We start from the raw sequence: 16,616 nt of genomic DNA, 5'->3' as shown, positions 1-16,616 counted from the left end.
CTCTGATGGCAAACTGTCTGAAACGGCCTAGTGAGCTTTTTGATGTTTTATTTCTCCTTTTATTAGATTTTATCACTATTAGATTGTTTGAATACAGGGTGTTATTTCTGAACAGCTTTTTTTTTTTGCTCCTTGAAAACCCAGGGGCCCATAGCTCTTTACACTTGGTTGCTGGATACTTTAAATATGAAGATCAAATCTGCAAATGTATACTGTTAAATATAGCTATGCACAGACCTGACTTCTTCCCAAGGCTTCCAGAAGGCATCAGCAATTATTTACTCAAAACTAAACACTATTTCTTATAATACACTTATCTAATGTTTTTGATTCAAATTTTTGTAGCTGTTTCAGTCTTTCACTGTGACCACTTTCTTCCTTTTAGGCAATACATCTATCAGCCACATATTAATTCAGGTTTCTCTTTTTGTGGACACCCATGGACTGCAAAGGATCAGGAGGGTTCCTCCCTTCTGGAAAATATCTTTCTGTTTGTAGCATGTGTGGAACTGGTGTTAGGCAACATCCAGTAGTTTGCCAAAACAGGTAATTTTGAAATCAGCTAACCCAACAAGCACCACTACATGCAGATCTCATTCCCTGTCTGAGGTTGCCATTATCAGAACATTTAACCATGAGAAATAAAGATACTCTAGAATTCAGGATCCGAACAGAAAATACACCTGGAGGTGTAACTGTGTTAGGCAACCCCTTGCAAGGCTTGTCTGCCTTTTTGAGAAGACTTTCAAATGGAAGCCACCATAAAACAGTATCTACACATACCCTTCTTCAAGGAAGTGAAAGAGTTCATCTGCCTTCATTTCTTCATGATAGTGCTCAACAGAACTGCCAAGTATATGTAAACCCTCACATTTATGGAAACACAAGTGTTCTCTTGTCCTCAGATAAGTTTCCAATCACCTAAATAGAGCCCTCCGTGTTTTTAGATCCCTCTCTAAACCTGCTTAAGGTGTCTCTGGGGATCTCTTTCAACTTCTTTCATGCCTCTGCTGAAGAACTTCGGGCAAATCACAAAGTCAAAGCTACTTGAAAAAGAGAATTATGCTACAGGATGTTTCTGAAACTTGTCCTCCTTGCTTAAGAGAACTAAAAGAAGAGCGAGACATACAACTAAAGAGAGTCAGACGCTCAACATGTGGCTCTATCAATGTGAAACAGGGTTATGAATTCCCAAATTATGCTCAAATGATTCTCCATTCTCCAGCTGCTGTGGACACGACACAGAAAATGATGCCAGAAGTCCATGTGGTTTTAGGTTTACAGTGCACTTGACTAAATGCACCACGGCCAGGGACTCCTCAAGAAGGAAATACACCACAGACATAACTTCTAGTTGTGCTTAAAAGTGACACACTACTACATCAGTTCTTACTCTCAAATAGTCATTTGGGTTTTTACTTGTATTTCAGAAACTGTCAAGTGCTTATTAACAATAACTTCTGCATGTGTGTTTTTTAAAGGAGGTAAATGGAGTCTCAAAAATTCAATGTCTACACATACATTGCAAGAAAAAAGAAGCAAGTTTAGAGAACAATGTAGGCATGTGTTTTTAAACTACTGTTCGTGCAGTCTGGTCAGGACTGTGTGACACAGTATACAGTGTTTTGTCATCCAAGGAATGTCTTTGATCAAGAGTTTATGCAAGAAGGAAAAAAAAGCCATGAAACCCTAATCCGTTCCCACAGTCCAGTAAACGTGAGCTGGACAAACAGTGGACAATAGCAGTAAAGCTTGGTGCTGGAACAATAGCTGCAACTAAAAAAATTAAAGGGTTGCTGACTCACAGTTCCTACTATCAAGAAAGATTCCATGCAGGGCTGATTATTTCCCCAGAATCCTGAAGATGCTGAAGGTTAAAAAGTGGAATTACCATTACATTGAGATAAAGCAGCAAAATATGCTGCTAAACAACCAAAAATGAGAGAGATGAACAGTGATGTTGGTTCTGTTGAGTGCAGTCAGGATACAGAGACTGAACAATCCATCTTCCCTTCTGCCTAAACATTTTGCTAAAATAAACACCATAATTTTATTATAAACAAGTATCAGTTAAATTTTTTCAGTCATGATGCCATTCTCTCAGATGCCATCCATACAAATCCTGCACAACTACAATCAAGCTTTCCAATTTGTTAAGAAAAAAGCTACAAGCTATTTCTTACACCTGTTCAGAAATCTTCTGTGGGCAATTTTGCCATGCCAAAAGCTGATACATAGTTATTAGTCAATTATTAGTTAATTAATTCATGTATATGAAATATGATGGAGCAATTAAAAAGAACATGCAGCAAGTTACTTCAGAACCAAATCAGCATTCATAAATACATGACAGGGCTCAAACTCTCTCTTGCATCTCTCTGAAACACAAAAACTATATATTTATAAACTTGTGAACCTGATCGACTGAACAACTGAAACTCTTAATTTTATCTCAGTGTAATCCATCTACTTAAAAAGAACCAATAAAAGTGTGCCACCTTTCTAGGAATCCTAAAGACACTGACCAAAATGTGTACTTTACTCACCAAAAAATAACCCTACAAAACCAGAGTGGTTATACCAGTCTTTTCTTTTTCTTCCTCTCAATGGTGTATATCTACAAACCCAGCAACAGGGGTTTGCACAGGTTCTAGGTGCATACTAAAACACATCATTGCTTATATGTTTCATCCCTCAATAACAATCAGATCCAAAAGTCACATAACCAAACAAGGCATGCCAAACTGGGAAGCCAGACTTTTCTTACACATCCACATGTACGTTTTCATAACCTTGTTTCAGAAAAACCTAATAGGATTTGAATGAGACAGACTACTCCTCCAGAGCTGATTTTCAAGGAAATAAATGCATAACCAGATGTTTTTTCCTGATTGATTTCAAAAATCTGTTGATTCCAGACACTCTTTCAAACCTGAAATTCATCCCCTTCACATCACAGTTTACAAGTGGAAAGGAAGTATGCTGCTGAAGGAAGACAGAAGTGTTGTACTCATTCATTTTACTAGGAAGCTTTAACAAACTCCATTCCTTTTTTATTAATTTACTGGACTGATATGGTACCATGACCCAGATTTACATGTTCTAGTGATGGCTAATTTGGTATTAGCAGCTGATGATCCTATGCCTACAAGACAGTACTGAACGAGCAAGCAATTCACCAGGGAATGCACTCACTGTCATCAGTTTACCTTTCTCTGCTGATGCCTCAAAACTATTTCCTGTACTCATCACATATCATAGAAAGAAAAATTACATGTTTCCTGGACTGCAATGACTTCAGTACACTAGCAGTAATTAGCTTTGTGTCCAACTTTCAGCAAAATTCCCTGTGATCATGAGAGATGATCCTGGAGAAACAAAACAGGCCAGAACGCAGCCCAGGCAAGTCAGAAATCTGTAAGTTAAATGTTTCCAATATTCCTCCCCAACAACTGAGCAGTAACTAGAGGTGGTGAACACAGAGGTACATTTTTAAGTCGTAACAACTTCAATAATTTCAGCAGAAACTTTCCATCTGAACTGTTCTTAACAGATAAAGCACTTCTGCAAAATTGCAAACCTGTTTGACAACAGAGCACAAATCCACAATCTCTATGGCTCACTTTATCAATAACTTTATGACCTACAAGATTGGATTTTCCCCCTCCCCCCACCTTTTCCATCCAGCCTTTAGAGCAATACTTAAGTTGCACAGTCAAACATTCACATCAGGAAAAACTTGAATGGCTGTGGTCCACAGCAGCTTTCTTCAGCCTCTCTTTGCACAGAGCTTCTAAAAGGGTCTTTAATTACAGAGGAACACTTGCTTCCACCACAGTCTCTGACCATTCAAGACACAAGATGAGTAAGCTGGGTGTGAAACTAATGAAGTCATCTGTAAGAACTTGTTTTCATTTCTTACAGATTTTAGGAAGATGCTGACATAATAGGAAAGGTATTGAAAGAAAAGAAGCCATACCCTTACATCTCACAAAATTGAATACTGGTTTTTGAAATGCTGATGGATTTTTTTTGCCCCAGTAGCATTCTAGTTGGCTCAAGCACACATCTTTCAGAGGTGTTTGCTAACTGTAACGTTCCTCATTTTCTAGGTGACTGATCTGAGAAACATAGGCAAAATACAAACATGCAAAAAAGTTAGGCACTCAACCACTCTTGATGTTGGCAAGAAGCACATTCTGAAGCACTTAAGTACTCAAAATGCAAAACTTTTTGGAATGAGTCACATTAAGACATCTCATAGTGGTTCAGGCAAATGAACATTCTTGATGTAGCCTGGGTTTTAACTCCTTAGTTGTAAACAAGGTATAAAAATACTCTTACAGGATGCTGTGAAGAGTCCATTGTTACAGCCCTGAGTATCACAGAAAATCCCACAACCCTGTTGCATGAAACAGTTAAAAAAAATTGGCACTGAAGAAAGTATATGACCACAGACCCAACAGAATTGTCAACCACACCTCATTTAATAAACACCATCAGGCCCATACAAGACATGAAACAGAAGATATTCAGAAATATACAGACTCGTGGAACAAGAGACTCCCATCAGTATGTATATACATATGGAGCTAAATTCAAGGACTAACAGCCCTAAACCTGGCATATACCAGTCTGAAATCCTGGTTGCTACAATCTTTAAATAGATGTATATACATATCTATTTATATCATAGTTTATTCTAGCAGTATTATTTTGTTATAAATAAAATTAAAGCAATACAAGAAAATTAGCCAACAAATCAACTTTCCAAATCAGGCATTGACCTCTTGATCTGCAAAGACTCTTTCTCTCCTCAGGCAAATCAAAATCATTTTGGTTTTGATAATAGCTCTAGAGTAGCACTTTGCATATAATTTACACATCATCCATTCCTGTAGTCAAATCCCTCACAGATACTTTGAGCTCTCACATGCCTTCCCTTGTTTCTACATATATTTCTTGTACACCAGGTACAAAGATTCCCCCCAAAAAGCTGCATTTTAAAACACAAAAAGCAGTTTTTACCTCTCTTTGTACTATCATTCAGAACAACTATGAAACTGCTATTTTTAGATCCAGATCCAAGGGGAGTTTAATTAAAGCTTAATTAATGAACTCCAACAAAAATATTTTGAGTCAGTTAATCACCAGCAAATATCTAGAACCTTTCATTAATCTGAAGTAAACTGGAGGGAGCCCTGGCACAGGCTCCCCAGGGAGGTTGTGGAGTCTCCTTCCTTGGAGGTCTTCAAAACCCACCTGGACATGTTCCTGTGTGACCTGATCTAGGTGAACCTGCTTTGGCAGAGGAGTTGGACTGGATGAGCTCTAAATGTCCCTTCCAACTCCTACCATTCCATGATTCTATGAAAATAGTTTGATTTGCAAAAATAAACTAGTTTGTAGATGCAGAGACAACTTTTCCAAATTTGGATTTCTCTGAAGCGATTATAAAGTGCAAGCAGCTACTCCAGTATGTGATCTTTTTGTTTTGTGCCTCCCTTTTTACTGAGATTACAGGTTATGGCATTTTATTTTGCTTCTATTTTCAGGCACCTGCAGTTTGGTGCTTGTGCTGGCTCCCAGTGGTTTGGTTGTACAACAATTAGAAGCTGGCTGTACAACAATTAGAAGCCAGCTGTACACCAACTGCCCTGAAGAGACTGTCGATGTTGTCATGTCCCTTCCAAGATCTCAAATGAGCAAACAAGCCACAGATGAATCCTACCTCAACATTACTTTCTGTCAAAGAAACTCCACCACTTAATTACAAGAGCTGTATCTGGCACACATTATGTTCTGTAATCTGTATTTTAACAACTTCTATATAGATATCTGTGAACTCTGGAAGCTGTTTCTTACACACAAAGACCTTCTCCACTAGATGGCCCTGACACTCACCGTTTATGAAAGCTATTTGAATACTTTAATGTATAAGACAATTAAACAAAAGGATATACACCCGTAACCAGTTAAGAAAAACAGACAACAAGTAAAAATTCATTGTAAAATACATTTTTATATGATCTATTGTTTAAATCATCATTTTTAAAAAGTCATCTCTATGTATTTAATACATATGCACATGGTTTAAATGGCACAAAGTGCTGCTGTTCAAGGATATGGCCACATGAAAATCTGTCCTTCAACTTCACCTGGATACTTCCCAGCTTCTGATACCCAGGGTAGGCAGATCTGTCTTTATGAAGCTCCACTATGCCATGTGGACTTGGCCAGACACACACACACATTACAACTCAAGGAAGTATGTATTCATTATACAACTGTTTTGCATATGGTATGCAAAGATATCTGAACCATTTTCCAGGTAAGATAACTGACTGTATTTCTCTTAAACTAACCCAGTTGAATACATTTAGCTGACAGCATCCTTTTTTCTGAATGAGGCTAAGAAATCTATTTTCAAGACTGGAAAATAAAAGGTCCTAACAAATACTAGTGTCAGTGTTACAACTCTTCTGGTAGTCACATTTCTCTCATTGATCACTGAAATTGCTGGCTTTTTGGAGGTTTGGTAGGGTTCCCCTCCCACACACATGCTGCATCAGTCTGAAAAGGAAAGTGTGTGTTTCCTATTCTGAGCTGCTGCGACTTCATAAAAGGTATCTTAATCTTTCTTCTCATTCAGATTTCACTTGTCATTCTACTCTTAACACACAAAAGTGTTTCCCACTGCAAAGTCTGCAGGGGACTGATTATATTTTACTTCACCTGTAACATCTACACATTGTGTAAACTGAATGATCTGCATACACAGATTTTTAAGCACCATAGACCCTTCAAATAAGGAAATTCTGCAAATGTCTCTGTTTTCCTTTTTAAGAATCAATCCATCGGTGCAAAGCCAGTGAGGAATTAAAGCAAATATTTCTATTGAATGGGTTTACCAGTAGTGTTTCAGCAATCCTAAATAAAACCTGGAGACAATACATGTTAAATGACATGTGAGAAGTACTACTGCAAGTTCAATGGGTTTCCCTTTAATATCAACGGTTTTCTTTTCCTCTTTAGTATTTAGCACCTCTTCACTGTTTTGATATTGTATAAAATAAGAGTCGATAAAACACTTTTCCAGTTATCTGTTCTCTTAATGTTTCTTCTTTGGTCATCCACATTTATCTTCATCTGCTACATTCAAAATGTCAGTGAAGATCTTTCAGTACTGATTCTAAAATCAGACTGAACATTTAGCACTGAACAAACCTAAAAAAGAATACATGAAAGCATTTCAAAGGATGTGTTCTCCAAGAAGAATGTTCAACAAATCTCATAATTCCTCCATTTCTCTTCCTCTGGTCCCACTTGTAATTAATTGTCAAATAAACTTCTCAGTCTTCATGTTAACAATGTTTTTCTTTCATTTGGCATCTCAATTGGGGAATTTTCAAGTATTTTCACTTCATTCACCTCACCACAAGCATCATCACTATGACTGCTCTCGACAAATACTGTGTTTTAGAGCAGGTTTACAGATGAAATATTTTCAGAAATTAATGCCATTTTTGTGCTAAAATAACAACTTAATCCTACAAACCTGTTTAAATTTGCCTCTGATTTTTTCCAGGTCTTCTTGCAACTTATCGTAAGTGGGGTCTTCATATGGGAACTTCTGAATCATCCTTACTAATAAATCCAGAGCCTTTATCTTTTTGCTACCAAAGGGAAAAAAGGAAATCAAAACAGAACAGAAAAAATAATGAGTCTAATATAGTTTTCTCAATTTGTCAATATGATAATTATACTAACACTTAAACACAATTCAGAGCACAGAACTTAGCCCTCCATCCTTCTTTAATTCAACTTCTCCCACGTAGCTCACTGAAAGTGATACATATTGAGGTCATGATCAGAAATTAAGTCGTAGCACAGTTGACAAAGTTAAGGTTCCCCTTCTAACTTACCTGTCAAAAGTTAAGAAATATTCAAGAGTCATCAGAAATAGTCATTACATGATTGACCAAAATAAGAAATGCAATAGAAAAAAAAAGCTCACCAGAACACATATCAAATCAGACGACAGTATAGTGGCAATTCCACCAGATAAGCTACTCAAAACTGGACAGAAATGTGGAGAAAAGAATAAAAGCCATTAAAAAATGTAGGCTGGAAGCTATCTAGTTCACCTTCTGTGAGAGCTGGACTAACTTCAAAGCTAGATAAAAGTTGCTCAGCACCACCTCCAAATAGATTTGGAAAATCTACAAAGATGGAGCTTCTAGACTCTCTCTGGACAACTTGTTCCAGTGCTTAGCTGCTTGCACTGGAAACAATGTTCTCCTACTGCCCCATCAGAACTTAACTTGTTTCAAACTATGAAAGCTGCCTATTGTCCTTTCACTGTGCACCTCTGCAAGGAACATGTCTCCACCTTATCTAGAACTTTCCCTTAAGTGGCACAACTGGGTATCTCCCTTGTTTCTCTTCTGCAGGCTGAAGAAACCAAATACCCTTATCCCCTTTTCAGTACCACATGGTCCAGTATATAACACCACCACAGTGGTTTCTTCTGCTTTTCAGCATTTGTCATGGGAAAGAGGCAAAACTGGACACTGCCATTTGGAAAAAAAAGATTAAAGGAAGAGTAATTGTTTCTTTCTTTTACCTTACCTGTTCTTCTCATCTGTGCATTTCTGAAGCAGACACCGCCATGTCAGTGCAAACCCAAGGTAGCAGCCAATCTGTGAATTTATAAGAATGTCATGAGGAAAAAAACCCCTCAGTATGTAGTATAAATAGCCAAATGAAAATAAAGCACTACATTGTATCTCATCAGGAAACAACTCCCTGGATATCCAAATATGTCTTTATGCTGGAAAGCTGAGCAAATTAGGGTAGGATAAATGAGAGCAGTCTGTGTTACACACTGTAAGAGTCAGAAAACTTCTTGTAACAATCTGCCTAGCATCAGAGCATAACATATTTAAAATGCAGCATAAAAAGCAATTCTGCAAAACCATACTTTACATGCTTTCAGCTCTTACCTTTATTTATTATTCCTTTGATTTATTATTTGAACTCCTAACCTATTTAAGATGTTTTGGTATTTGGTTTTGTGGCACTGTTAGTTGAAGCAGCCCACAACACACAGCCCTGCTGAAAGGTGTACCAGCTGGGCTAAGGGAGCTACCAAGTCAATCAAAGAGAAAAATCACACTTTTTCCTGAGTTAATACAGAAACAATTTTTCCAACCTAACTCAAGAGGGTAGCACGGAATCAGAAAGAAGCCTGAGGAGCTGACTAAGCTAGCCTTGCTGCTTTTCATTACAACTTTGGACACCCAATGAGATGGGAACATAGGTAAGTTCATCAGTGCACCAAGTGGAGAAGTCATCTGGAGGCCCTTTCAGAAGTGATTTTGCATTCACAGAAAAACAATGTAGATACCTGAAACAAAAATTATCTGCCTTCAAGAAACCAAGTCCATCATTACAGCCTCATCATTACAGCCTAATCCCACTTTGGTCTCCACATGTTTATCTGTACATCTGCCATTTAAACTTATAAAACACTTTTGGCCTCGTAAGCTCCTGTGGCCTGCAACCACTTCAGCACAGAGTGGGAGTGTTTGGTAGGTCCAGATTTTTGTTTGTTAAGACAGACCGTGGAGGCTTTTAAGGCCATAGCATGGCTTTGGGATTTAACATCCCGTTAAGTACTAAAGCATATTTGAAGTGTGGCTTCCAGTTAAATTCTCTTTGATTAATTTGCACACTCCAAAGCTGTCCCTGCACATTTAGCCACAGACTTCTCAGTGTAACTAGCACTGTTCTACCACAGAAGAACAGTGCCCATCTTCTGCTTGAATCCAAGCAGATACTGTGTCTAAGCCTGCCTGAGAGAGATGTCCCAAAACAGACACTTTAACATCTTACTGTAATTATCTATCAAGCAAGGCCAGCATCAAATCAGCATCATGATTTTGCACAAGACCAAAAATAAGATGACAGATTACCCAAGTTACTCCTTCTCTCATTTAACATGATTTGTTGTCTGTAATCCGACTGTCTTCTGTATCTTCCCCAAATCTAAGTAGATGACAGCACTTCTCTATTACAATCTGTCTAGGAGCATTTGGCATAAAACTGTCCAGCTTTAGAGGCTGATGAACATTCTCGGCATGGAACTACATAGTTGTGGCCTAAGTAGGAAAATATTTCCAAAGATAGCAAACTGTCATGAGAGTCACCCTTTAAGAATTTGACAGTTTACCTTTTTCACTTCAGAGTGGATTAAAGCCACTGCCACCATTCTTTCTGTAGGCAACTAACTTTCTGAAACCTGAAAATATCAAAAGGGCAAATTGCCAAATCACCCAAAAGTCTTCAGTGAACAGATCTGCTAGACAGATTTAGATTTGTGATGCTGTACTTGAAATATGGCCTGCCATGAATCCTGTAGTACAGCTTCCCATCAAAGATTGAAAAAATGCAGTTTGGGTCCAAAAATACTGTAACTACATTGAATAGCACTGAATAGACACCACGTTACAATAAACTTGAGCTGGATATAAGAGACAAGGTAAGGTTATTCTCCAGTCCTTTGCCTTCTAGGAAGGCTTACTGATATCTCAACAAGGTGTCTCAACACTCTATATTCTTCCTTAACACTGAGCCACAGGAGATGGTACAGGGGGGCTTTTAGCCACAACCTTGAGTTACAAAAATAAATGCACATTCCATCACTATTTTTTCCAAGCAAGCCTGTTGGATTTTATTCATTTCTTCTTATCCTCTCTTTCAAGATCAAAACCACACATAGTAATAAGCTCCATCTATTTAACTGTTCAAACTAAACCACCATCTTTAAACCAGTTTTATGGGTCCTACACAGTGGTGTAACACAACAGACCTCAGATTACCAATGTATCAGGTTTTGCAGAACAACTTCTGTGCTACAGTAACTTTTTAATGACAAAAACACTGTGATTCTTAAGTACTGTTGCATTTACCTCAGACCCAACCTTGGCGCCGTGCAGCGATCCGTACCTCCTGCCCTCCACAGCCCCGGCGTGACTGCCCTCAGCATACCCCTCTTGATACCCCTCACCGTGAAACCTGGACAGACAGAAGTATTAGGCTTTTGTTATCTGGAACACAAGTTCCATTTAAACACAAGGAAAGCTATTTTACTGCTCAGTTGAGGGAGCCCTGGTCCAGGCTGCCCAGGGAAGGTGTGGAGGCTTGTTCTCTGGAGGTTTCTGAACCTGCCTGGACACGTTTCTGTGCCCCCTGATCAAGGGGAATCTGCTTTAGCAGGGGGTTGGGCTGAGTGATCTCCAGAGATCCCTTCCAACTCCCATCATTCCATGATTCTCTAATTTCATATCAAACTCTCGCTGCACACAAGCAACTTACTAAACCAAAACATGTTGTATCTTATCTGAAACACAACTGTCCATATTCGGAAATATCACCTAACATTGGTTTAAATTAAGATGCCATTATGCACACTGTGATCTTTTCAAACAAGTTTACATCAATCTCCCAAGAAGAACAGAACATCCGCGCTAATCACAAGCTCACAGCTCCGAGCCGAGTTTTCACACAGGGGAAGAATCGAGACCGGGCAAATCGGCCGCCCAGCACGAGTAAAGCAGGAATTTCCCTGCTCTTCGCAGGGAGGCTCCTCGCCTCCTTCCCAGGCTCATTACCCGTCCCTCGCCCCACACTTTTTCCTTCCCAATTCCTGTCGCCTGCTGTGGAAGCTCCATCCCAAGCCTAGGCTCAGGCTCAGACACAGGCCCGGGCCCAGCCGCGGCGCTCTCCTCTCTCCCCTCTAAGCCGACAGTTACCGGTGGTAACTCGTGCAGACACTCGCTCCATCCCCACTTGCCCCCCTAGAGGTCCCCGGGCCGCAGTGAAAGCTCCCTCCACCAACCCCACCTCTCCTCGGCCATCACGATCTCATCAAACATATCACAGCCGGCAGACGCGGCCGCCATCGCGCCGCCAACCCGCGGCCGCGCGCTGTGCATGCCGGGAAACGACGGCGAGCCGGAGGGGCCGCGGAGAGGGGCGGAGCTCCAGGACGCCCTTGCCCCGCCCCCTCCGCCTCGCCCCGCCCCTCGCCCTGTCGGGCTGAGGCGCAGCGGGGCCAGCACCAGGGGGCGCCCTCGCGCTGCCAGGAGCGCCGCGGCCGGGGCGGGGGGGGGCGTATGGGGAAGGGCAAAAACGATGGATTTGGGTCTATTTTGACACGTGAAACTCTCGGGAGTTGTAGCACCGATTAAAAAAAAACACAAACGGAACCGAACTACTGCCGGCAGATTCTTGTGTTCTATTTCTTTGAGCTTCTTTCCGGAAGGTCCCACCTGTGCTGTGCTGTCGGTCCGTGCAGACACCGGAGGGGCTGGGAGAGGCTCCTTTCCGTCCACACCAGTCCTTGGGCTTCGGTACAAACCGGTTTTGCTTTGGCCTGAGACGTTTCTGCTTTTCAGGGAGTGCGTTTTTGATGCCTAGAACCCCAAATGTGAGTATTTCTGATGCAAACACCCAAACCACTCATCAGTGTGCCATTCTAGGCTGTTTGGTTACCTTTGATAGTACAGATCAGCACAAGTTAAGGAAAGGTATCCATACTTATTTATAAGCATGAATTTTAATGCCAGCTTATGCTATTGTTTTCCAGATACTTGGTGAAAATGCATCTCTGAACACATCAAGGTCATCCATCAGTTCAATTAGGGGTACAAGGGGTTTGTTATCCTCCAAATCAAACACAGGAGGGCAGAAAGCTCAAAAAAAGACAGCTTTAAAATCCAAAGATGGTTCTAAAGTAAAAAAAACCCGAAACTGCATTAGAGTGAAAATTAAATCTTGCTACTAAAGGTTTAGATGACCAGATGCACCATCAAAGTTCATTAAAAATGCTCCATCACAGCAGGCTTTGCTGGTTTACGTAGAGCAACTGTAATCAGCTGGCCAGCTCCTTTTCTGTGTAAATTTAAAGCATAGGGATCACTGGATCTCACATGAAATCTCTGAAGTTGTGAGTGAGGGTGAGGGAGTAGTGGAACAGGCTGCCCAGAGGGGTTGTGGAGTCTCCTTCCTTGGAGGTCTTCAGGACCCGCCTTCACATGTTCCTATGAGACCTGATCTAGGTGACCCTGCTTCTGCAGGGGGGTTGGGCTAGATGATCTGTAAAAGTCCCTTCCAACCCCTACCATTCTATGATTCTATGAGTACCTACCTGTTCCACAACCACAGAACCACATGCAAAGCGTGTCAGTGGAAATACAAGCTATCTTTGAAGATTTCCTCTAAGCTAGTAGCTACAATTTAAATCTTGCTTTGGAAGTAAATGAAAAAGAAGTTCTTTGATCTCAGTAGATCGTGGGATTGAGGAAAAATGCTGAAAATATAATAATGTCCTGGCAAGAAGGCTACAGGGCACCGCCTTCATTTGGGGGCATTCCTCCATACCTTCAACAATCAATCTCATCCAGTGCAGTTCCTGATAAACTTGCTGTGTGCCTAGACTGTCACAAATTCACCCCAAATTCAGAGTCCTAATGAAGTCTTTTTTTTCCTCCCATTCATTTCTAAGGGAAAAGCACCTCTGCTTTCATTGTGTTTGACACTGCCCAAAAGGAGGGTTGGCTTCAGTGTGTTTTGTGAAGAGAGAAAGTCCATTTAGCTAATTTATTGTGTCGTTCTCCATTCATATACAAGGCACACTGACAGAGTAAAATCCCAAATTTCCCACAAATTGTCCTTTCAATACTTTAAGCAGAGGTAAAGTTGATACTAAGGCTCTCAAATAAAGGATTTACAGCTTTTTACACTTACTCAAAGTGGAAATGAAGATGGCCAGTATCTCCTTCCCTACAGCCTTCCCACTACTCTAACAGCTAGTATTTGCACATCACAGCTTCCAAATGAGACTTCACAAGGAGACACTTGACACGTGCCCTTTAAAAACCTTTTAGGGCTGTAAAATGTGCTCTTGCAAATGAAAGCACTGCAATTATCCTTCTGTCTTTGAGAAACTAGCAGCCCGGACACATCTAGTGGATGGTGGTGGTGGTGGTGTTTACATTCCCACAGAACCAAAGACAATGGTGTTTCAAGGTTTTGCACACCAAGTTCCTGACCCAGTCAGGTGTCTGATGGTAGGGAAAGCATTTTCCAGTAATCCTTCCACCTCAAGCTGTGATCTTGTCAGATTTTATAAGCAAAACAGCTGGGTTTGGTCAGAGCTTGGATGAGAAACCTCCAAGGAAAACTGAATTGTTGCAGGAAGTGGTGAGGGTAATTTAACTCCTGGCATTCTTCCCTCCCTCTGAATAAATATTGAATCAGCCACTAACCAGGCTGTTACAGTAAGAAGCATTGTGCTGCTGGTGGAAGATGCAAATCCAAAGGTGTCAGCAAACAGGGTTACCAGAGAGCTCAAGATGCTGTTCACAAATGTGAAATTGCTCATCTTTGTGCTCCAGAGGAATATTCATGAACAATGATGTCACATCTGCTTAAAAACCCTCTCACTGGTTCAATTAAACAATGTGCCCTCTGAAGTCCCTTATTTTTTCTGTTTCCCATTGAAATGGTGCAAATTTTTTAGTAGAAAAGTAAAAGCTGATATTTATTTTGGTTTCTGGCTTTGGTGTGTTTTGGTTTTTTTTTAACATAATGTTCTTAAAAGATACATAATGTTCTAAAAAAACATGTAGTGACTGAGAAAAACTCAAAATTAAAAATAGAAAATCAGAAAGCCCCAAGCCTGAAAACCTCTGGGATAAAACTACTTGAAAATCAGGACTATATCTCCCATCACATGAGAAGCAGCAATGCTCCGGATGTGTGGCAGTGGCTCAGCACGAAGAAGAATGGGAAACACCATGGGAGATGTTTGCCAGCCAAGAAATCCACAATTCCTGTGACTCACAGAGTTTCCAAATGGAAACATTTGGTCTCTTTCCTGCTAGAAATCAACATCTTTTTTTTTTCAGGCAAAAATAAAGCTTTCTCCCTGGCTGCTGTTTAGAGTGTGGTTCCCAGTTGTGAAAGGGAACAGCTTTCCACCCACAACATATTTCTTCCCCTTTTTTTGCATTTTCTAGGTGGATTTTACACAACTGAAGGAGAATCAGAGAAACCATACCTGATAGAGGCTTTTTCCATCTCCCTGAGGAATCATCTCTTCTGAATAGCTGAGGACCAGCAGTCCTTCCAGTGTTCTGCACCTCAAAGGCTGTGAGCAGTGTGAGCAGAAGGGTTTAACAACATAGGAAGGGTATGTTTTATAGAATAGATGCAAATCCACAACTACTTTATTGCAGTTGAAGTATAACTGAAAGTGCTTACAGGTAGCACTCACAGACATAGCTCTACAACTACCTTAAGGGGGAGTTGCAGCTAGGTAGGTGTCCTCTCAGGTTTAAAGCAATCAGGACAAGAGGAAACAGCCTCAAGTTGCACCAGGGGAAGGCTTAGATTGCACATTAGAAAAAATACTTACATGAAGGGGTTTTCAAGTACTGGCACAGGCTGCCCAGTGAAGTGATTGAGTCACCATCCCTGGAGCTATTTAAAAGACTTAGAGACATAGCTTAGTGGTGGGCTTATCAGTGTTATGTTTATGGTTGGTGATCTTAAGGATCTTTTCCAATCTAAATGATTCTATGGTTCTATTCTATGATATAATGATGAAGAAAGGGAGGAAAATACAAGTACACACAGAGATTAAGACTGAGCTTCACTTATTTTCTGTATTAAGAGAATAATAACCTAGGAACTTCTGGAGAGAGGCCAGCACAGGGCCACCAAGATGATCAGGGGACTGGAGCATCTTTCATACGAGGAAAGGCTGTCGGAATTGGGACTGTTTAGTCTGGAGAAGAGGAGACTGAGGGGAGATCTTATTAACATTTATAAATATCTAAAGGGTGGGTGTCAGGAGGCTGGGACATCCCTTTTTTCTATAGTATCTAGCAACAGGACAAGGGGTGATGGAGTGAAGCTGGAACACAAAAAGTTCCACTTAAATATAAGAAAAAACTCTTTCCCTGTTCAGGTGAGGGAGCCCTGGCACAGGCTGCCCAGAGGGGTTGTGGAGTCTCCTTCCTTGGAGGTCTTCAAGACCTGCCTGGACATGTTCCTATGCAATCGGATCTAGGTTGACGTGCTTCTGCATTGGGGTTGGACTAGATGATCTCTAAAATTCCCTTCCAACCCTATAATTCTATGACTAGATGGGGTGATCTTCATATATCCCGAGGTCAAAATACAATGAGATATTTCCAAAAACCTTCCTTAACAGAGACACTTTTCTTAGTCTTACTATTTTACATGGAGCTCATCAGTAACCAGCAGCAGACAGAGCTGAACTCCAGCTTTGACATTCCCTACCTAGCTTTGGGAAAACGTCTTTGTTGCTCTGTATCCTTGTCTGTCGTACCTCAGCTTCACAAGGGAGGCCATCTTCACATTACTGCTGTGAGCCAGATGCCATGGTTTGCTAAAGCTCCTTGAATTCTCTAGACTAGAGTGACAAAACAGTCAGCTGGATTTCTGTGTTGAAGATGATTTTCTTTTTTTATTGCAAATGTACACATTCCACTACTGATACTGCACAGAAATTTAAAAAGCTA

The 16,616-nt window shown here is 40.6% G+C and overlaps 1 protein-coding gene across 1 annotated transcript; it reads right to left on the bottom strand.

Moving 5' to 3' along the window:
- Nucleotides 1-4,468: 4,468 nt before the first annotated feature.
- On the bottom strand, nucleotides 4,469-11,988 carry LTO1 (LTO1 maturation factor of ABCE1). Its single transcript, XM_062000672.1, has 5 exons — nucleotides 11,908-11,988; nucleotides 10,974-11,079; nucleotides 8,632-8,702; nucleotides 7,559-7,676; nucleotides 4,469-7,227 (listed from the first exon to the last, which is right to left on the bottom strand). The coding sequence occupies exons 1-5, from the start codon at nucleotides 11,964-11,966 to the stop codon at nucleotides 7,159-7,161; spliced, it is 423 nt and encodes a 140-aa protein (XP_061856656.1). The 5' UTR covers nucleotides 11,967-11,988; the 3' UTR covers nucleotides 4,469-7,158.
- Between the last annotated feature and the right edge of the window lie 4,628 nt (nucleotides 11,989-16,616).

Source organism: Colius striatus, chromosome 7 (assembly GCF_028858725.1).
Source record: "Colius striatus isolate bColStr4 chromosome 7, bColStr4.1.hap1, whole genome shotgun sequence".
NCBI lineage: Eukaryota > Metazoa > Chordata > Aves > Coliiformes > Coliidae > Colius > Colius striatus.
Note: the sequence above shows the minus strand (reverse complement) of the source record. Positions and strands in the feature narration are given on the sequence as shown.

Bases quoted from the DNA above. Each gene is read 5' to 3' on its own strand.
- LTO1 (XM_062000672.1), bottom strand. From the start codon at position 11,966: ATGGCGGCCGCGTCTGCCGGCTGTGATATGTTTGATGAGATCGTGATG. The intron at 8,703-10,973 runs GTAAATGCAACA...ATAAATTCACAG, and splicing joins GCGCCAAGGTTGGGTCTGAG to ATTGGCTGCTACCTTGGGTT. The intron at 7,677-8,631 runs GTAAGGTAAAAG...TCCCTTTGGTAG, and splicing joins TGCACAGATGAGAAGAACAG to CAAAAAGATAAAGGCTCTGG.